We start from the raw sequence: 23,885 nt of genomic DNA on the forward strand, positions 1-23,885 counted from the left end.
TTGATAAATGTATTATGCACAGAGTGAACTCGTTTTTAACTGTAAATATACAATAATCATGCTCTTGTTATAAAGCCTGTAGCTTCACACATGCACATGTACATGCACGCTATTAACTCAGATGCGTAGAAATTAGTGCCGATGTTCGACTGTTACGTGACTAAAACGTCATCAGTATATTATTAAAATGACCCTGTGATCTATAAATAGTAACGTCGCGGAATGCTATTAAATCTGCTCGTGCGCATAGTATCCCAAAAAATGTAAACGGGTATGTGCGCAATAACCAGTAAAGGTAATGAGATCAAACTAACAAAATGCATTGATCTCAGCCACAGATGTATAGCTTTCGTATTGCTGTGAGGCTATCGCATCACCACAAAGCCCGCGAAAATGATTGCTGTCCTACGCTGCGTTTGTAGTTATCCGTACAATCATCTTAAAACCCAATAGTAAGTGTCAAATTTTATCTATAAAGATCATATTTTGTTATTCATTAATAATATGAAACATTTTATGAGAGAAAGTAGCACTAATTCGGCGTGAATAAGATTTACAGTCTGAACTGGCGACACAGTCATGACGTAGGATTGTCAAAACCCTCAATCTCAGGATGCTGACATCCTAGATGATGGCAATTTCGGCAGTGGGGCGAGTTTGAGATTCTATCAGCAGACTCCAGGTATCCACGGACCGGTATCCACCACACAAAAGTGACCTCAATACTAGGGAAACTGGGCTACTTCGGTAACATTCGTATCAAAACACCCACATGCCCCCTGAATAAATATTTTTTCTTTGAAAATTGCCAACTGTCCAGAAATATTGTCCTAGATCTGCACTTTCATTTTACTGTAAAAGTAATTTAGATAACTTGAATTTCATAGGAGAGTCGCGTCTTTCTCAAGAAAATCGCTGAAAAACGTTTTTGCCCCCATTTTATGCCTTGAATATTATTTTGGAAAAAAATCTACCAGTAATTAAGACTAATAGTCCGGGAGCTGAGCGACTTTTATATAACATGGAGCTACAAATGATTTGAATGTGCTGTGGGATAGAGTACGCCTACCTGACCATCGAAACCCAGTTTTTCCAGTGGTGGGTGTAGGAGATAGAGGGGTGTGAATTTGTGCTGGCTTCATCATCGGACTATGAATGGTGCTCTGTACAGGAGCACAAGCATCAACTCAGCTCCCGGACTATAAGAAATGGTAGAAATTTCAGCGAAATCGATGACCCCTCCACTATGCCCACCTATTACCTTTTGCATAGTCTATCCGTGCACGGTTACATCCCATTTAAGATAATTTTAAAACTCGTCCAAAACTCCGGATTAAAAACATTTTTTCTAGCATCCTGCACGGAAACATACGAATCTTTATCGGCGTCTGATAAGAAAAAGAAAATGATAAGATAAGAAAATGGCCACGCCATATGCCTGTGGCTGGGGACAGTGTATTCCTTCGATATTTTACATAGGCCATGTATAGAGTCGACCTGTTATCCAAAAACTTCGCTTTTTGAAGCTATATTTCTTCCTTTGAACTCCGCGAGATGCTACGCGTGAATCTTATATGAGCCCCACTCTCTTGTGGCTGATTGAAACATTTGGGCCCTGGATGAGGGCCCTGGTTGAGGGCCCCTCTACTAAGCGAAGTGCATCAATTACAACATGATAGTAATATTTAGCAAACATACTTTTTATTATTATTCGAGACAATCTACAGGGCTTGTATTAGGAAAGAGGGAAATGTGTCATTGATAAAAAAATTCAATGCCTCGTTTTTTCTTCACAATTTAGCTTCCAAAAACACAAATCATCATCTTTTTCAGGCTTTAGTGACAAACTATCATATCAGAATCGAGAAACATGCAATTTCTTCTCAACGTTTAGAACCGATTGCAAGAAGCGATCTGAAAAATAGTTGGATTCAAAAAGGGAATTTCTTTCAGCATGCTTGCAAATTTCGTAAGTATTCATGAAAATCTTTCAGAGCATGGCTACAAAAACATGAAAAGGATACCATCAAAGCCCATCAATTCACGGAACTCATATTAATTTCTATTTTACGAATTTGTATCTCAACTTTAGAAGTAAATAGATATTGAGTACTGATGAATGAGTTGAACTTTCCGAAATGTTTGATTTAACAACACTTTTTCAAGCATCCTAACGGCAGCAAGTACAAATGCATAGATAAATCTACACTTAACGGCAGCCATTTTTGCTTGCTCGCCAATGCTCATACCCCCGGCACATGCACACATATAGTATGTGATGTGTTAATAATGTCCCTGGTGTAGACAACCAATTGTCTGAGGGAAACGGCTAAATTACGTAATTTGGAGAGAGAGTTGTATATTTATTCCGTAATAAGTCTTACAAAATATCTCGGAACATGCATCGTACACTTCGAGTAAAATCGTCCCTAGTATGGGCGGTTATTACCGCAAATAAAGACAAACCAAAGCAAAGACACTTGTGTAGCATATCAAGGACACGTAGATTGATACTCCTGGGCGGTTATTACCGCAAATAAAGACAAACCAAAGCAAAGACACTTGTGTAGCGTATCAAGGACACGTAGATTGATACTCCTATGTGTGCCACATCAAAGACATCTGGACCATACACCACGTCAAAGATAACGATGCGAAGTCAACAGGCGGCGCCACTGTAGATTGCTGGCGGCCGTATATGCCTGTTGACGTTGTTGTTATTCGCCACCTCTCTCCCCATTATTCCAACAACTTGTTGAAGGAGGTTGACACAGTTTTCTAACTTATCTCTATCCATGGTTATGATATACTAGTATGATTGATGATGTTGAAAAGAAAGGGGATCTCAAAATACGGCAGTCTACTACGAATGGATGCAATAGTGACATAACAACACATGTGCAGTTTCCCACTAGTCGCATATATCAACAAAAACCTATAGTTGTCGAAATCGTTTTTACTTTTCCCAAGACGGTGGCGCCGCCTGTTGACTTCGCATCGTTATCTTTGACGTGGTGTATGGTCCAGAGAGGTATTGCGGTCATGTCTTATCTGTGCTGTGTATGGCTCATGAAAACAACTGTCCATCCCAGAGAGGTTGCGGTCTAGTTTTATCTACGCTGTATCAAACAAAAACAAAACATGCATTCCAGATGTCTTTGATGTTGCACACATAGGAGTATCAATCTACGTGTCCTTGATATGCTACACAAGTGTCTTTGCTTTGGTTTGTCTTTATTTGCGGTAATAACCGCCCATACCCTAGATGAATCTAAAATCAATAAATAATAATTATGTTCTAACTGTAACGTCCGAACCACTGGCCTTTTCACTGTATCACCAAAGGGTCTATATGGATGTGCGAAGATAAAACTTACTGGACTATTGACGGCTTTAAAAATTATCCACCAAATATATTAGATGTTTTCAATGCCAGCAACAGAAATATCGATGCGCCTTACCGGCGTTTCCTAAGTTGTACTCGGCTTTGTCGTCCCGATTCGGTAATGGCTGGCGATGTGCTTATTGGCCTCCTCGCACCCAACCAACACGACTTCCACAAAATATCATGTACACACGGTAAATGTATCAACGTTACGCTTAGGTTACACAGACACAGCGCTCAGCAGGAGTGAGATTTCGCAGGCCGAGAATGTCCACAGCAGCAAAATGCGTTACCATGGATACCCAGCCAGATCGCGTTGTATATTGGCGTTCATTTGAACACCGGAGTGCGAAACATTAGGAGGCACGCGTCTCAAAAGTGGGGGGTTCTCATCGTTCTATATTGAAATCATGTTGAGGAAGCGATAAGATTTACCTCGCGCATTTTAGCATCGGTTTTCAGCTTTGCTTTCGTATCAAAACTCGTGCAATCAATATACCAGTATTATATAATTAGTGTCTTTTAAAAACACGTGATAATATGGTTGCTTTAAAGAAAAGCTTTTTTTCTCTTATTTTTGTCCACCGCTCAGATACATTACACATGTTTTAAAAACAATATTTTCACCATCTTGAGGAGTTTATCATGGCGATTCTTGCGGGATGTCTAAAAATGCAAAGCTTCCACTATTTACCCTTCGTGTTTGGGTTTGAAACAAGACAAAACAAATAAAATAGGGTAATTTCAATTCATTATTTCACCATAATTAATGTTTTGGGCCATGGTGTCATCAATACGAGTTTCAGAAAAATCGCCCTGGCAGTTTTTGCTAGAATCACATTCCAAGGGATGGATCCTTAAGCACTCAGTCCCTTGACAAAAGTAGAAAAATTCCGTCTAAGGGCTATTGCGCAATCTTTATTTCTACTCTCTGCATATGACTTGAGAGCTCTTTGTTGTATAGCTTTCAGAAAAAAAAACAAAAAAAGAAAAGTCACTGGTTCGAGGTGCAGTAATTGTAGATTTGCGTCTGATGCGTCAACATTGCGTTTTTCATCCCGCAATCAGATTATTGGATCCTGAGGTAGAGCTTAAAATACAACAAGGACAATCTATTGTCACGAGAAAACCCGCCCTATCCAATACAGCATGACAAGAGAAACAATGCAATATGCTCTCCACGTCAAAGAAATCCATGCGGCATGACAGTGCGCCATAACTGATATATTGGGTAGAGACACATCGGTGCGAAACCGCAATTAATAACACACTACATGAAATATCTGATGAGTTCAGAAGGATCATGTCCCCTTTTGAAAAAATACACATGATCGGCATTTTCAAGCTCAAGTTCTTAGTATTTATTCATCCTCTGTCATAGCTGGAATTGGCAAATCCTTCCTCCTCGTAAAGTTGGGTATGAAATATCCAGATATGCTTGAACAGATATTCCTATGACATAACTGTTGTCTAATAGGAACGAAGTGTTATCTTACACTAAAAACATTGTGTACTGGCAGTCTTTCAAATAAAGAGTCTGGTCACGGCAAGTTTCCTTTGATATACCACAGCTCTCTCGGGTTATTCACTTGAGGCCATGATGAAGCCCATTGTAAATCAGCTACAAACTGAGCTGGGTGCAAAACAATAGTAATGAGAACGACCAAAAATTCAACGAAAAAATAATAGGGGGCCTACTCTGCATATGCGGTATGATTTATCGGATAATTAATGCATACAACATAATATGTTGACTTACTATTGAGTTGAACGATCTAACAATTTCGGAGGATGTGTTATTTAGTACATTTTGATTAGCTGCTAATTGCTATACAAAGAAATAATCAAACCGCAATTAAGCTGCATGCAATCACTCATCGGCTTGCACTTTGTTATAAGAAAATTCATAATTAGGTTGTCATCAATGGCAAACTTATGACAGGCACATATTCAGCAATATTCGAATGGTACCGGCATACATCACCCCACTTCACCAAAATAAGCTCAATGATTGGAAAATGAACCGTCTTATAATCTTAAAAACCAAGAAACTGGGCTTCAAAATCACAAAAACTATCAAATTTCCCATTAGATAACAGAGATATTAAATTAGAAAAATTTCAATAAAAAAATCTGAATTCTAAACATGTTAACGTTTGACGACAAAAGTCGAGACAGTTTGCATGTAATTGTTCACACTTTTTTCGTTTTGTACCGCAAACGCGAAATTAAACCTGCAATAAAACTCGTTGTAGTCAATCAACATTTATAAGATATGAATATCCCATTAGATGACAAAAAATGAAACCATATGATACCCGTAGATGGTCCATTTAGCACCGACAACATACCAACTGTTGGCCACAAAAATATGTGATGATGCCTTTCGAAAATTATTCTCAAATCAGTGTCATCACGACTTCACAAAACTAGCGAAAAGTAAAAGACGAAACATATCGCTTTTCATCAATGTTGTCTTTGACACTATATCTAAATAGCTTATAGAAATAAGTGAATTTGAAGCTGGCGTCAGTGAATTTGAAGCATTTGTAATGGCTATGTTCAGCTGATCGAAGAATTGTTCAAGTTGCAGTTGTGCGGACTTGGCTTGGGTCAACGCGTGACCCGAGAGAGCTCTGTCCCAACGTGCTTCCTTCGGAATGGGCGGTGGCTTTGATGTTGAAACTACGTGTTCCCTAGTAATGCCTGACTATTGTTTTGAAAGACTCTGGTACTCGGAAGACGAAAATAACAGATAAAAGTTGAATAAGTTTTTTTTTAATTTTGAAACAATTGACATAGGTACTTTTGTGTGAGGTGACTCATACCCGTTTCACAGGATTTTATCAGAATGTTTTGGTTACGATGCCCTTGCAATAACATAAATGAAATTAACACAAAAGATCAAATCTGACTAAATGCTGACTTTCTCACTTATTCCGTAATGACAGAAGTTCGTATGTCCATGGACTGTTATGGTATAATCCGCGTGATGCCAAAAATCCTGGCTCCAAAGTTCATTGCGTTTACAGGCCCTTGAAGATAAAACCATTCGCACAGCTCTAAAACGCCTTTGGGGCGGTACGAATTATCAAGATTTTATCTTATAATCCTCAGATAAGCAAATCAGTTGTGAGAGTGAACGTCCAGTCACGAAAGAAAAAACGGTACAACGTTTCGCTGCGATACTTTTGGTAACGAGACAGTTCGCCTACAAGTACAATGTATTTGTCTAACAAATAACTTTTTTTAAATTCAAAATTGACAGAAAAATAATGAGTTTATAACTAGATGCATTAGATTAACCAGTGTTGGTCATATCGAGCACTGTCCATCGTTTGATCTAACCCGCCCATTGTCCGATAGCTGATATTCCATTGTAATGCTCGACTATCTGTTCAGGGATTAGGCTCACGGAACAATAGGCCCAGTCTTGGGAGGACCTGAATTGTTCGAATTCGGTTCTAAGGTGCCTGTAACGTCATGTTACTCCACCGAAATGCAATAAAAGAATACAGACTGTCCGCTATGGTTTCCTGTGTCACTGGCATGACTGTAGAAATGTAACCTTGCGGAGAGTCATGGCAGTGCATGAAAGTAACCATAGTCGACAATCTGCCGTCATTCATTGCATTTTGTACCCTAAATTAGACATAGGACTACAAAAACACTGTTTTCTCTATTTATTCGGGACAGCTACACCGATTCAAACCTATTAACATATGTGTTAAAGCTATCATCCAGAAATATCTACCAAGAAATCCACGTCGAGTGCCATAGAACAGGAATTATTCTTCGTTGAATCGGCCAGAGTTTTCAAATGTGTTATTATCTTCTTCTAGCGCTGTGGTAACCATAGTGCACAGTGACTTGCTGACACCGTCCAAATCACCACACTGTTTACATCAGACCTATTTATCTGAGGGAGAAAGGGCACTGCTCTCGTATGTAAAAAAGTCCTGATGAGCTTCTTATATATGATTCTTAGTTAAGATATCATTCTTAAATTTCGTTTACAATGCCCAGGATTTCTGGCGTTTCCTTTGGTTTACTTTCTGGTATACACCTTCCCCGAAATGGGGCGCTGAGTGTCCGAAATAGTGATGTCATAAGGGGAAAATAGGCCTTCTGGTGGAGGGACAAAGGAGATAGTCATGGTTGACCAACACACTTGAATGCCTTTGATGACGGACAAGGGGGAAAAATTTAGTTCCAATGCAAGCCACCAATCCCGGAAGCATGTATACACGTTTGAGTAAATGCCTCTGTATTGAATTACCTATATCCCACCATGGTGTTTATAACTTAGTTGTTCGTTAGAAATATGAGTAGGCATACTAAAATATTGATCTTGACTCACCCAGGTAACAATGAGGTCACGGTTTGGTCCAACTCATCCTATTGCAAATAAGTTGAGCTTCAGTTAGATTAGTAAGAGTACCCATGGAGGTATGAATATAGTTATACCTCCATGGAGTACCCGTGTGGAAAGGAGGTTACCGGCAGTGCCTGTGCAATGTATTCATTATACGCCTGATTGGGACTTACACAAAAACAATGAATGGGAATCCGTTAACATGAACAATCATATTGAAACACATTAGAACACCCCTGCCTGCCACCTCGCGCCGCTACTTGTAGTATTACACAAGTCATGATCGTTTTGCGAGGCAGTTTTGGACAATTCAATTAGTTTTCAATTATCCTCATTGGAGAGAAGTCACGGTCCTACTAGAAGCCATTTTTTTGTAGGAAAAACCAACATATGACATCCCCAAGTTGCCCATTTGAGATACCATAATTCTGCACATGCTTTACTCAATTAACTGATAGTAAAGTCGATTAAAAATGCGATTGCCAATTCATGTACATGGCGAATTTTAAAGTGCACTTTTATTTTTGAATATCAAGCTGGATCAATCGCAATTTATCAAACTCATATTGATTTGATTTGATATAATTATGAGTCAGTTCTACTTTAGAGCACTGCTTTGGCACAGGCTACAAGCCCATAATGATAGGAACAGCTGCCGTATGCAAAAAGCAAGGTCTTCCTGGTATGTACTGAGCGTACTTCATCATATTACTAAAATAACAGCATAAAGATACTGGTATGATCAGCAGGTTACGACCCTCTGACATTACCTGCACCTCAGCAAATACATTTGATGCTTGCCTTGGCCAGGTATTCCGCAGGTCTACACAGCATCAAGAGGTATACTGTACATGACTCTATATGAGATTGATATCGACATTAAAATTCACATTTATATCAGTTCATTAAAACAAAACCACTGGACGTAAACCGTGCGTCTGCCTGCGCCAGCGATAACCAAGTGAATCAGCAGTACGCGCTTCTGAGCATCTCGTGTTCCTGAGTTCCCAGTCCCTCCATTGTTCCTCCGCATAACGGCTCTCTTCCGGTTCTATGCCTGCGTATGCTTGTCCTAAACTGATTAATGTTTGCATTGATTTGGGTCTAGAAATATTGGGCCTGCTGTGACAGCGTTTTAGTACAATTCAGTCCAGCCACAGCAAATACAAGCGTGAGGCTGTAAGGTTAGCAACTAGTCGATGCGTTTTCAAAATATCCCGAAAACGATACGGTCGGCCTTCATCCCCCCCCCCCCGAAGTTTTGTGTAGAGGTTCTTCACGTGACGTCACGACGTGACATTTGACGGCCACGATCCGGGTGAGGCTAGATCAAGAGTGATTCAAGGAGGTGTCATGGCGGCTATGTTTACGTGTCTATAAATAGCTTGTGGAACACCATTATGATGTTATGACATCATCAATGGAATTCCGAGTGGTGAAATTACAGGCATTTGTGAACAATGATTAGAGGGACAATCGTTCCGTTTACGCTACACACCCAGACACTGTGTACACGATGAACAGCTTATGTACACCAGTCATGACAATCACGTGACCATCTTACACTTAGCCCTGTGCTTTTCCAAAGCTTTTCTCTTAGCATATGCCGACATGACACCTCATTGACTGAATCTTGATCTAGCCGGGGGGGGGGGGGGGGGGGAGGGCACAACTTCAAGTTCAATCTCCTGAACCAGTTGAGGCAGAACGTTACTTGGAACAGCCGGGGTTCCCCGGCTTTTTCTTGGGAAATACTCTACCTTTATGACATCACTATAGTGGTTTGGACGTAGTTTTTCCAGTTGAAGTAATATTTTGCAGCTTGGTTACAAAAACTCCAAAAACTTCGGCAATATAAGTCTTAACTCAACGCAACAAAAAGCATTATTTTCTGCAAGATTTACTCTACCCGAAATATGTCAAGCTGTACCGTGTAGGATATTGAATAAGTTTTTACACTATTAAATTGTAAACACTCTACTAACTTTACCCTTATTTTGGCGTTCATAAATGCCAAAATAACTCTAGAAAAATAAGATTGGAACAACATGAATAATTTTTTTATCTATCATAGCAACAATCTCCATACTTTTGGGGTAAAATTATGTGAATAGAGGCAACTGGGTTTTTTTAAAGCCCCAAACTAACTGTTTTTGCTGTATAACACTGTCTATTGGTTTCTATGGAAACCGGCCATTAAAAAACATTAACGACATTTCACAAAAACAATCCATAAAATTTAAAAAGGAGATTAAAGAGGTGATAGTACCCTTCATCACAAAGGTCGAATTACATCAAGTGGTCATGTTTTAAGAAATCTGAATGACTTTCAATAATTTGTATCAGTCTCATAAGTTTCATTAAAATTGACCTACCTAAAAGTTGTTGTTGACTGTTCGCGATGGAAACAAAACATCAGTCGGGTTTTTTTGCCGAGTTATTTAGCTCGTCGGTCGCCATGATGGACCATCGGTTTTTGCATTTTACCACTTCAAATGAGTGAAAAATTTCTTCAAAACGCGAGATTTTCGTCATTTCTGGACCTGTGTGAATAACTCCTAAATGATAACTAATAATTTTCCTAATTACAAATCTATGAATCTCATATTTTTATGGGTAATGGAATACTGATGCTTTACAGGGAAAAAAGTATAAGGATGACCAAAAAAATACAAATGAGTACTTTAAAACAAAACTCTTGAATTTATAAGATAGGCCAAAAACTTCGTTATTGATTGTTCGTACCTTTAATATCAATTTTTTTTATTGAAACTTTTTTCAGTTATCGCCCATAGCATGAAATGAGAGACCATCGTTGCCGATTTTCTAATTTCCTCACCGTTTGAGAATTAAACAAAAAACCTCTGAGCAATAGGTAATTTTCAAGCAGATTTCGGCTAAATTTCAAAATGGTGTATATCCTGTAATTCTTCAAATGATTCAACAATATTTCATATAGTTCATGATTTAGGTTTATTGAACATATTCCTACTCAGATTTTGTATTTTCATAAGTATTTTTGAAACAGGATTGGCTTTATTCAGCCGAATTGTTCGTGGAAACGTTGTTTTTTATAAGTTTACCATTAAAAAAGGTTTTTTCAACCCATTTTTGACAAATTTATGATTGAAATAGTGATATGTAAAGTACTGGGCGGGAACCACCCCCAGTCGTCACTGTTGGAGGGGGAAAATATCCACGGCCTCCCAGAGGTCAGATATTCGAACGACTGTCCCCAGAGATCCTTCCCCTAATACGAGTTAGTAATAAGCTCGTCAATAACACAAAAGATGGTAACACGAGTTTTGGACTAACCCCTTGTTCTTAATTTGGTGGAATACAGTTGACTCGGGAGGTCTTCTTCAGTGATTTTAGGTGTACCTCTCTCTCTCTCTCTCTCTCCCTCTCTCTCCGAGATGGATACCCTGCGGTCTGGTTTATATATAGGCCCTAGTATAAGGGCCAGCCAATGATAACCGGTCACATGATGTTTGCAGTTTTGGGGGACTCGTGGCAGGATGCCCGGACTCTACGAACAACTCACCAGGTTAACAATAGTTAGCTATAAGGGAACCAGTACAGATAGCAGAGGTATCGCTTTATGAGTTCCCAAAATATGAGTTAATTGTACGTCCTTTAGTCGAGTTGTAAATTAGTAAAGGGGTAGTTGAGGCAATAATAATGCGCTAATTAGGGTCGGCCTCACGATTAATCATAATAAAATCAACTTTATTCAATTAATACCATGCTTCTAGACATTTTCGTGTTCACATGAATATCCTTAATGTACTCATGTAAAATGAGCTGCAGTTTCGATGAATTATTCACTTAAAACAAATGGTAGAAAATTATACATTTTTGTACAGAGTATCAGTCTTCAGATCGGGCACCAGCCTACATGGAGGCTACCATATTGGCTTATAAAGTGAAGATGTGCCCCCCCCCCTGATCTAGCCTCACCCAACCTGCCAATGCATTTTCTTTACGTCGTGACCACGGATGACGGCCAATATGGCAGTGCAAAACAATTAGTAACGTCATCATGTGACATCAGGGAAGAACCTCTATAGCTTAGCAAATGTCTTTATAATAATGATAATCATAATCTGTAATCTTTCAGGAAAGAATTGCCTCAATTTGAAGTTATCAGAAAGAAATACGCAATCACTAATACCATTTTAACACCGGACAACTTGGTATCACACATATCGACTAGAATGCGATGCTTGTGACATATTGACCTTGCCTTTAATATCGCCAATGTCAATAATACATGTTTACAAACTTGTTTTAATAATTTACTTGGCACCTGCTATGCTGCATAACAAAGCACATGTTATCAGATTCGCTTTATGGTGGTGGTCTGCAGGGCTAGTGCGCAGTAAAGCAATCGATTTTCTCTAAATACAAAACGTACTGCAAACGAGATAAATATGCCGTTAACTAAACTGACCTGGAATAAAACATCATGGCTAATCAGATCTATATTCTGACGGGCGACTGCCATACCGACGATCTGCCCGTGCCATTATTTACATACACCCATTGGAAAATTTTCTATGAAGTCTCATAAAATCGTCTTGTACTGCAATAAACCACTGTATATCGTAATTTAAATGCTTATATTTTGATCGAAAGACGATTCCTTATTCAGCCTATTTGATGGGATAATTTGTTAAATTAGAGTAATTCAGATGACCCCCCCAGATTGTGTCGATTCAAAAGTTAACAAAGCAATCATATCGATATTTGAGTGCGAGCATGCTTTTTGCCCAAATCTACTTTATATATTACTGAATCAAATGTTAAGCGTAAGATGTCAATCTCTTGGCTAATGTTCGGAGATCGGAAAGGAGGCATTCACAGCTTTGCCAATAATCACGCACCTATAATAAACTTCTAAGCCCTTTTTCAGTAAAAGAAATCCAGTGTAAAAATGTTATACAAACTTATGCAATGTTACCCAGATGCCCAGCTCACATAATCACCTACCTGAGGGGAACTCGAAACTGCCAAGATTTGTCAATGGAAGCTTATTCTCGCCTTAGGTTTTAACTGGTACATTCTACACGCTCATAAGTTTTTTTCCAGACTGAATCAGGTAGTAACGTTTTCAGTCAACTAGATCATCCAAGCATGGCAAACAATGCTATTTGGCTCTACGTTTTGTGTGATTACTTCAAGGTTTTGTGGGCTTAGAACATAGATGGCGCTTTTTTAATGAATTTCACCGTGGCACTGCTTTTTCGGACGTAGGGATCAAAGCCTCTTGCAGGGACATATGCACATGCGTAATGATCAGGAAAATTAAGAAATATTAGTCCCATACTAAGTTCTGTATAATTTCTTTTTGAAAATTTTAAAAAAGCCTCTTTTTGAATAGTTAAAATGTTGTTCCCACCCCCCCCCCCCTCTTCTTTCGAGATTGCTACTGATGAACATAAATGAGCTCTTTCGACGACTATAAATATAAAAAAATAGTTCCTCTTCATCCTGGGCAAAAAAAGCCGTGGTTTTGTAAGTGTCCAATAATTGTACTGCTGGAAAGCGCCTAATGGCTTCACACGTGAAAAGATTATTATAGCACCTAAAACATTGTTTTTTTGGCTAGTATTGGACCGATCTGTCTGAGCAAACGGAATGAGTATATGGCTGGTTTTGTCTTCTCTCTGTAAAATATTTCTAAACATTATTCAAGTGCAGCATCATTACAGAAGTGACTGTACTGCACCTATCCAGAACGAGCAGTGACTGTACTAGCACCAACGTGCTGCGCTTTCACATTAATCAATATTTTGAATCGTGCAGCGGATTGGATCCTTTGGGACTGCTGTGGTTTTGCATATCGATAGGAGGATACTATGACCTTGAATTTTTCATCAGGGAAAATCAATTTTCACCATGGACCGGAGTTTTCATTAAAATGACCTTGTTTGAAAATCGGCCCAAATTTCCATCTTCCTCCGAATTTGGAGTTGTGCGATAGAATCTCGCTTTGTGTCATGTCAGTGATTGTCAAGATTTTTGCACCCTTCTGAGGGCCTAAAAATCGCAATTTTTAACGTCTATTTCTGTTGGAAGAAAGGAGATCTTTGTATGGGATAGGAGAAGGTCTCTGTCAAAGAAATATGAAAGAACTATTAACAACGATGTACTGGTTACCGTTCTATAAATGTAAGTGAGATACCAGGCTCATCGTTTGTTGCCACTAAAATTGTCGATTCAGAAAAAGTATAATTACTGTATTTTATTAGGTGACATGGCAATTTTGGCTGGCCGTGGCAGATTATTTCCCCGGCGTGAAAATTGTTTAAAAGGTATCTTGTTACAAACTACGTCACGTGTTGTCGTGTACACATATCAATGTAGATGAGAGCGAATTATCTATTTTTTTAGGCTCGCGTCTTTAAAATGTTGAATTCTTACCTGATATCAACATGTTCATATTCATGTACAGGGCTGTAATACACAAGTCACGAAGTACAGCTTTAGAGCCTGAACTGATTAACTTTCTGGTTAATATTTTGACCATCATTTTGCACGGCGTTTATAAAAAATTCGTAGATCGTAATGAGGAAAAATTGAAGTGGCCGGAATTATAAGGAAAAGTACGAAATCTTTTCGAGTCAGGTTACAGATTTGGCCTAAGGCATACTCCGCATGAATGCCACTGGTGTGGTGGCTAGTGCGAAGTGGCTGGGCAGTGCATTCCACTGATCGCTGCATGGCTAGAAAAAACCTTCGGTGCGCATTGGTTAGATATCTTGGCACTTTGTATTGATGTCGGCACTGGTGAAAGTGCTCCTGAGAATCCCCAGTCTAAAGGTGAAATAAGATTGGCCGCCAGCAGGCCGAACGTCATTTTCAATAACAATCTGGGTCGACCTTTCTTATATCAAGGTAGCTAAGATGTTCCAGCACTCCAGTGACCATCGTAACGCTTGAGCGACAGTTAACCCACAACCCATCGGGCCACCCTTCGCTGCACCATGTATATATGCCGTCGATTCACGTGTCTGGTGTGTCAAACAGATGCAGCATATGTTTTGGCCCGCCAAAGGCCTCGCATGCGCTTGTTTTAACTGAGGGAGAGAACATCATGCAGCTGGCGTTTAAATGGGCCGGCGAACAATGGATATCAATGCTTGCTACCTCGTCTCACATGTACTTTCCAGAATATTCATACCAACTTGTTAATGAGGAAGTCACACAAAAACATCACCCTGACAAAACATCAAACCATCATCAATTGTATGAAATGCGTTGCAATGAATTTTCAAGTGCCACTTTATATTCTTGCCTTTATTGATTGGGGTAATTTTAATGGATGAATATTGGACCGCCACAACATGCAGGATATTGTCAACTTGTTGAAATATTTGAAAACTGATTTTAAGCGTCAATCGGAGACTAGTGTTGTAAAAATTTTAGATAGCATTCCCATCTATACGAAGACAGTATTTCTAACCCTAAATTCTAGTTCCGCAGAAACACAGGCAGACATATCATTACTAGGCTTTTGTGACATAATGAATAAACACAAGCCTTCTTGACTAATTAGATTTCAGGTTCATAATTTATCACTCGTTCTGTGACACGGATATAAATGTATACCTCCACCAATAATTTCAAGAAAATTCAGAAATATAATCTCGCCAAATCATACAACTCCTTTTATACTACGAAACAATGGTGACCACACATGGTGACGGTCATAGCGCACACCACTGTCCTTGACCCAAGCTCAATCGATTTGCATGTCGTGCTCACAAAAAAGTTTTATCAATTTCATTTCATTATTCAATACCCTTCATGCGCGTAGATAATGATTTACAAGAGAATACTGTTAAAAACTTCGCAAATTGAATTTTGCAGTTTCATGATCACGTAACTACCTAAATTGGCACTTTGTGATGCGACAAATCGAATATATATATATTGAAACAAAAACACACTTCATCCTCATACATTTGAACATTCTCACAGATAGAGGCGGCATTATTTTACACGCTTTATTCGCGCAAATAGCAAAGAAATTAGTAAACAATTTACCATGCTTGAGATTCAACAAGATAGTCAACTTGTCATGATGAACGAGGCGCCATTCTCTGTACCAATTATGGGAAGGCTCTTGCGTTATGATCGCAAGTAATCAGCATTTAGCGTTATCTATCGCCTGATCGCGGCAAGACATAGCAGCTAATTATTGATTAAACAATACGCCCAACCATCCTTTTTTAAATTGAATAGTTTAGAGGAGCAGTTGCGTGAAATGTATGAGACTCCATCAGTTATGAGAATGGCCGCAACTTCTTGAACCCATGAAAAATAGTTTAGAGGTTGGCAATGGACCATGCACGTATGAAAAATGTTCTGTTCGACATATTAGCGGGTAGGGTGAAACGGGGGAGTTGATTCCAAAGCTGAATTGTTCCCGCGTGTAAAATTGCACATTGACCTGAGATATAGGGCCGTTTCAAGGCCTATAGCGAGGGGTCAAAAATTGTATGTCTTCGCATCATGTCAACATGGGTATAATAATGAAAGGTTAAGCTATTTCTTTAACATGGCATAGTTTTGGTCCCCTTAGTTTGACGAACCCCATGACCCCAGGCATGCCTGGGGAGGGTAATAAAGGGCAGGAGCGATACCTTCTCTCTTCATGGGCACTACAGACGGGCAAAAAAACTGCACATTTTTGTTTCGCGCTGCCCGTCGTCGCCATGCATCGATCCGCACAAGAATGATCTCTTGCATTGATCGAGGTCTCACTCGCGTCTAGTCGGGATTACAATCAGAAAAACGTGATAATTCAGTAATTTAATTCGTCAATATACTTTTTCACCATTTCATGCGTTATTTTGGAACTATCCATGAACTGTTGCAGGAAACCGAGCAGCCGGCAGCTTGGGTAAGAAAGCGTATATTGGTAAATGATAATTTACTGGCTCACTTAGTCTAGTAGCCACCAAGTAGGTGTCAGTATAGATCGATACAATCTAGAAGGCAACAAAACATCGGTGACGGTACGTGTAGCATTGGCGGGTGTAGGAGGCACCAGTGAGTTTTTGGTGGTGACTAGTTGTGGCGGGTGAAATGCATTTAAACATAGATAGCCAGAATTATGCTTTTTCACCCTTTTTTCACGTGTCAGTTGAAGTGTACATTCCTCTGTACATGCCTAGCAACTCGGCTATCCTAGTAGAGGGATGGCCGTTTCTGAGCGTCTTGTACTGACTGAGATAAACTCATGTAAATCTGATGTACATTCATAGTACATGTGTACAGAGGTGCAAAGCGTCCTTTGGGACTGTGATCAAAACTGGTAGTTCACGCAAAACACTCGGAATATACAGCCAAAGCATATCCAATTTAAGTAGGCGGATTATCCTTCAATATGTTTATTCTTCTCCTGTTTCATTCGTAAACTGTTTTCCAAATGTTTTTTTTCTTCGATTTCTGTTTCAACTCAGGTTCGTAGAAAATTGCTCACGGCTTGGCGCGGGAAACCCGCCAACCAAGTGCACCCGGTGCCGGACATCCCCCCCCCCCCCCCCCCCCCATAGCAAGAAGATCACGTTACTGAGGCAATCGACAACAGCACGACGAAGTCATAGTGCCTTTTGGAGCGGTACGAATTATCAAGATTTTGTTCTATAATCCTCAGATAAGCAAATCAGTTTTGTGATCATCCAGTCACGAAAGAAAAAATGGAACAACATTTTGCTGCGATGCTTTTGAAAACTAGACAGTTCGCCTACAAATGTCATTTTCTAACAAATAGCTTTCTTTATATATAAAATTGACTGAAAAATAACGAGTTCTTAACTATCTGGTTTGACCAGTGTTGGTCATATCGCGCGCTGTCCATCTTTGATCTGACCCGCCCATTGTCCGAGAGCTGTTACCCCATGGTAATGCTCTACTATCTGTTCAGGGATGAGGCTCACGGAACAACAGGCCCAGTCTTGGGAGGACCTGAATTGTACGAATTTGGTTCTAAGGTGCCTGTGAACGTAATGACATCTTTTTACCTTCCATTTTCTGTTGAATTTGGTGATAGCATCCAACGATGTATTGTGGACGGTGATTGGGCACCCGACAGCTGGGTAATTATAAGGACGTTCGTCTCATTGCACCTTTCGACACCCAGCAGTAAATCAATCCCTAGCCGACCGAAACACACCATATTGGTAAATCAGTCGGACTTGTGGCGAGCTCCTTTAAGCAGATGTACAGAAGAACAGTGGACGTGTCGACAAGCGCGCTAATTGCTACAAATTGATTATGTATGTGGATCCATAATAAACTCCGCTTATGGTGTTCCGAGGATTTCATGTAAACTTGAATTTCAGTTGATGTTTGTGGTATGCTACAGTAATCCGGCACACCTTCTACCCTGGAACTACAGGATGCTAATAAAACAAGTCAACGAGAAGCACACAACACCTCTAGAAAAAAACTCATCCTTACCTATAGTTGTGACGACTGTTGTTGCAAAATAAAAAGCTCCGGCAAATTTCCACTGTATTCCTGCTTTGTGTGGCACAGACTTTATCACATTTATCGTAATAGCCTGAAAATCCTCGGCAGTTATGTTATACTTTGTTCTAAAATCGTCCTCAACTTTCGTCAATTTCGCTTTTTCCTCCACTTCGTTTTCAGACTCAAGGGCGTCAAATACTGCAGCACCAACTAATAAGTAGGTAAAGGTACAGACAATAAGAGATAAAGTTCTAACATTTTGCTTCTTCATTTCTAGCCACCCAAACCGGTCATTTGGAACATCTAGGTCGCTTCGCGACCCAGTACTGAATGTCCAACAACGCTTGGCTTCAAGTGTGTATCCGCGGACCAGCCCTGGTTTAGTGATCTAAACACCAGGTGCAGCAATCCGAATTTGTATGAATCTTTCTAAGGGCAGGTGTCCATTTGTTGCCCCCGTAATTATTTTCGAAACTGCAGCGGACACTGAGTGATATTATTACAACCGCTTCGGTAATGTCTTGGTCTACCTCAAATGCAGTGCAATGAACCGTTCTTCTTAAAGGCTACCAATGTATCCTTGACAGCACTCGAAAGCATTTGAGTTTACATGAACTCGCTTGTTATCCATTGTGTATCAAACTGGTAGACGGTATATGCATAGCTTTCTGGTTCAGTCAGACGTCGGATGACGAGAGTTCAATCAGCATAAATTTTCAGAGATAGAGTTATGAGCAGCAGGCACCTTTTGGTAACGTATTTGTGATGGCACTGAGGTTTAACATGAAATGATGACAATTTACGACAGACAATGTAAAATTGTGAAAAATATGTACAGTTCAGGATGGTTAATCGCTATTTATAGAGTTGTAAATACATAAATATAAATATAGCTTTTATGAGATCACGGTTCATTCATTGATCCCTAACAGCTTGTGTAGCAGTCAAAGAACGTTATTTGGCAGTGTGTATTCATTCCTCCACCATGCGCAGTTTTGTGGGACCATCTGAAAAGCACAAGCTTGGTCAGTTTCTTGCTGAATAAACCCGTTTTCTTCCCTTTTACGCAATGAACTACCTCTTGTTTGCGTTCTGGTAAATACAGAGAGTTGTCAAACGCATTCCGACTTTATGCATTTTGCCTATACGTTAACTAGAGCAATGTTTTCAGCTTCCTGATAGGTCCTGCGTCGTTTTGCCATCAGCCGTTGAATAACTAGCCTCTATTTCATTACAGGGCGCACACGTATATCACTCGTTGTAGAGAATGAAAAACATACAGGACACAAGGTGCTGTAATATCAAGTACACGTTTTCTCACTTTCTCGCAGCTGTGAATTATCTATACCGTGTATATTACAATGTATGAAGCATGTGTGATCGTACACCACTAATGCTCTATACCTAGCAGAGCAGTCAACACCTGGCGATGTTAACGATGAATGTGTTAATACACACGTTTGCGTGTAAAGAGCTTAGGAATGGGCTTGGAATAAGTTCGTGTTTAACACGAGGCTCTAAAGAAATCGAAGAAGTCATCAGGAAGAAGTATTTTAGTGTGACGCCTTGTATCTGATGATGCAATTATGCCCAAGATACCATCCTCAACGAAACCGAACACACGCACCTTTATATCCAAAATTACAATCCTAGAAATCCAGCGAGCACTTCTTATTTCCAATGCATGAGTGTGTATGTTATCCTTTCTGACCGTAAAGCCAACTGGCTACAACATCTACACTTTCCAATATGTGTATTCTATCTCTATGGCTATATCCCTCTCCCAGAACACAGGATTATCGATCCGCCCTGTGCTCTTCAACACACACTACGACTACGGAGATCTACAATAATATACAGACACGCACACACAGCAAACCTGCAGCGGCTTTACAAATAATCCATTGAGAAAGGTATGAAATGCGTACAGCGAGTACCTATGAAATAAATCCAAAGTCACGCATAGAATAATTCTCTTTCTCCGGCCGTAACATTTTTTATACGATAAGCCAAGCTACGTAATCTCTCCATACCGCCATTTTCGTCTCGCATCCACAGATTCAGCCAGATGCGCATAGGGAATGAAAGTGAGCATGTTACGCGCAGAAGTAACGAGTGCCTGAGAGAATTTCAGAGCGCCTCACTCGTTGATCCAGAGAACGATAAACAGCTCTTCTGATGAGAAAGTCGAATGGAGTGCATACATATCATACCAGTATAGTTCTATCTTCGAATGGAGTGCATACATGACATACCAGCATAGTTCTATCTAATAAGGCCTCTGGTATAGCACTGTGCATAACTCGGGGACTTTGCTCACCCAGGAACCAGATTTATAGCAGAGATACCAAATTAGCAGACAGATGACTTAAAAGTATTTAAATAAAGCACAACGAATTCGTATCTTCATGGGGGGGGGGGGGGGGGGGGGCTGAGTCTGAAAGAAGAGCGACGGGGGTTCTCTTCAAATTTTTTAATGTGTACTATACTCGTTTTTTTTATACATTTTTAACTGGAAGCACAGTAAAGACTTTTTGAATGAGTAGCACTAAGTCACTGCTTAAAAGATTAATTGGGGTAATTTTGGTGTGTTTACTCTGGGACATAGTAAGCCTTGAGTATCGATAGGCCTTGTTAGAAGGCATATAAAAACATGACTTATGAGTCTTCGTTGTTCAGGCTAACATGGCTAAGGGTTTAATTGTGAACGAAGCGTGAAATGGAAGTGCATTCTTGTACACGGATTGTATTAACTGGGTTACAACTTTGTAAACAATACTAACAATGATTAATAGTAAATAAAGCACTACATGCACAGCTATGATATGTTTCACAGTCACGTGATGTGACGTCACCGTGGAACAAAGTGTACAAAGGGTACAAAGTGCGCTTATTTCTCCCATAAGTTTTGAAGATTATTGCATGTGCTGTGTTGTGTAGCATACACCAGGATAGAGGGTATGATAACAAGCACTTGGCTCAAAGTGTTCTATAAAGAGCTAAAAGTGCAATAAAAAAGGGCAGATCGTCCGCTATGGTTAACTGTGTCACTGTCATGGCAGTGCATAAGTACCATACCGGACAGTCTGCCGTCTTACATTGTGTTTTAAGTCACTTTCTACATAATAGAACAATTGAAGCCAAGTGCTTGCGTTTATATCTGTCTATTCTGTTGTACATGCTACACAACATAGCACATGCAATAATCTTCACATTCTAGGTTGCAACAGATGTAGGCAAAATGTTGCATAGTGTGTATAGAGGAAATGTATATATATGTATATATGCGTGTTATAACATGTTGTAAAAATGTTACAAATTGAATGCAAAACAATTCTTTGACGCAATGTAGCAAAAATGTTGTAAGTCTTCACCCAATCAGAAATAGGACTGGCGTCATATGAGCACTATCGTGGATGAATACATTAAAAAGGGCAAGGCCCCACTTTTTGCCTGCTTCGTTGATTTCCTGAAGGCGTATGACAGTGCATGGCAAATGGTCTTTTTTCAAATAACTTAAATATGATATTCGTCGTAATCTTTATAATATCATCAAAAGGATGCATCTCCAGAGTTCGGCATGTGTTCGCTCAAGTCGGTGCCAACGCTCGTTTTTTAGCTCACCTCTTAGCAGAGGTGAGCTTATCCCATACCGTGGCGTCCGTCGTCCGTCGTCGTCGTCGTCGTCGTCGTCGTCGTCGTCGTCGTCGTCGTCGTCGTCGTCGTCGTCGTCGTCGTCGTCGTCGTCGTCGTCCGTCGTCCGTTAGCAGGGCACGTTTCGTAACTGTTAGAGCTATTGAGTTGAAACTTAGTACACATGTACCCTTATGTAATGACACCTTGGAGACCAAGTTTCGGTCCGATTCGTTTCATGGTTTGGCCACCAGGGGGCCAAACGTTAAAAGTGAAAATATGCAATATCTCCCTTAATAGTAGTCGGGAAATTTTGAAAAAAATATGGTAGGTACTTCTAGCAAAGGTGCATCATATATCATCCGGGTTTTTGATTTGACCTCCTTTTCAAGGTCACAGAGGTCAAATGGTGTAAATTGGCCGTTAGGATGTAACGATGGCACGTTTCTAAACTGCAATGACTATTGATACCAAATTTGGTACACATTTACCCCTTAGTCAGGTGATCTCAGGGACCGAAGTTTGGTCCATTATGATTCACCACTTGACCACCAGGGGGCAAAATCCAAAAACCTTAAAAATGTGATTATTCCTTAACTTCTTGCCCGATTGCCACCAATTTGATATCATGGGTACATCTAACCACCATACAGTATATGTCACACAGGTTTTTAATTTGACCTTCTTGTCAAGGTCACAGGGGTCAAATGGCGTAAATTCGCCGTCAGGCCGTAACTATGGCACGTTTCTTAACTGCAATGATTATTGATCACAAATTAAGTACACATGTACCCCTTGGTCAGGTGATCTCAGGTACTGAAGTTTGGTGCGATCTGATTTGCCGTTCGGCCTCCAGGGAGGGGGCCAAATCCTAAATTCTTCAAAGTGCCATTATTCCTAGTAATGACTTGCCCGATTGGCACCAATTTTATATCATAGGTACATCTAATTCTAACAACCATTCAATGTGTCACCCGGGTCTTCTTTGATTTGACCTACTTTTCAAGGTCACAGAGGTCGAATGTACTGTAAATTGGCCATTTTGGGGAAATTGTAATTGCTTGGACCTACATCAAACCTAACACTACATGACACAATACCATGCTCTTTATCCATCTTTCCTCCACATGAGGTGAGCACAATGGCCCTGGCCATTTCATTCATTGTACTAATGGCGTCAAACAAGGTGAAACACTGAACCCCCTCCTATTTAGTCTCTTCATCAATGATCTGCCTACAAACTTATCAACAGATATTGATGCAACTGAACAAATCCCTTGCCTAAATGGCCGTTTTATTGGTCTTCTTTTGTATGCAAATGATTTAATCATCCTTTTGTAAAACAGCAAAGGGACTTCGCTCAATGCTGAATCGACTTGTACTTTTCTGTAACACTTCGTATTTAAAGATCAGTGTGAAGAAGACAAAGGTGATAAAAATAAGTGGTAACGGACATGCATGTAAGGAATCTTTCGTTTTCAAAGGTATCCTGTTAGAAAACTGTAGTTCATTCAAATACTTAGGTGAAATACTGAGTTCTTCAGGATCTTTTGTAAAAGCTAAAATTAATGCTTCATGTAAGGCTAAGAAGTTCTTTTTAGTCTCAGTTCTTGTCTGCATAATAAGGGGATCAACCCAAAAAGTAGTATTAACATTTTTGACAAAATTATTTCACCAATCTGTACATATGGGGCCGAAATTATGTCGGCTGAAGATTTAAGAAAGGGGAAATTTCGGAGAGTCTGGTCCGTTGAGCAGAAGTTGCATGATTCTATCCTTGAACATGTAAATATAGATTTTTATAAATTCCTTCTCGGTGTAAATAAAAAATCTGGAAGTATTCCCTCTGTGAGCGAACTTGGGAGATTCCCCAATGGGGAGATTCCCCATCGGTATTGATATCATATGACAACTATCATGTTCACTTAAACATGTTAAATAAAACTGACAAACCAGTCTTGATCGATGCTTAATTAGTGAATCAACATTTTCAGATTCAAACGGTTT

At 39.8% G+C, this 23,885-nt stretch overlaps 1 protein-coding gene across 1 annotated transcript in view; it reads right to left on the minus strand.

Moving 5' to 3' along the window:
• The window catches only part of LOC135502968 (two pore potassium channel protein sup-9-like), a 54,166-nt gene extending 33,861 nt beyond the window's left edge, over nucleotides 1–20,305 (minus strand). The window contains exon 1 of the mRNA XM_064796199.1: nucleotides 18,234–20,305. Within this exon, the coding sequence (XP_064652269.1) occupies nucleotides 18,234–18,516 (283 nt within the window). The 5' untranslated portion in view covers nucleotides 18,517–20,305. The remainder of the gene's footprint in view (nucleotides 1–18,233) is intronic.
• Between the last annotated feature and the right edge of the window lie 3,580 nt (nucleotides 20,306–23,885).

The sequence above is a fragment of the Lineus longissimus genome, chromosome 19 (assembly GCF_910592395.1).
Source record: "Lineus longissimus chromosome 19, tnLinLong1.2, whole genome shotgun sequence".
NCBI classification, from domain to species: Eukaryota; Metazoa; Nemertea; class Pilidiophora; order Heteronemertea; family Lineidae; genus Lineus; species Lineus longissimus.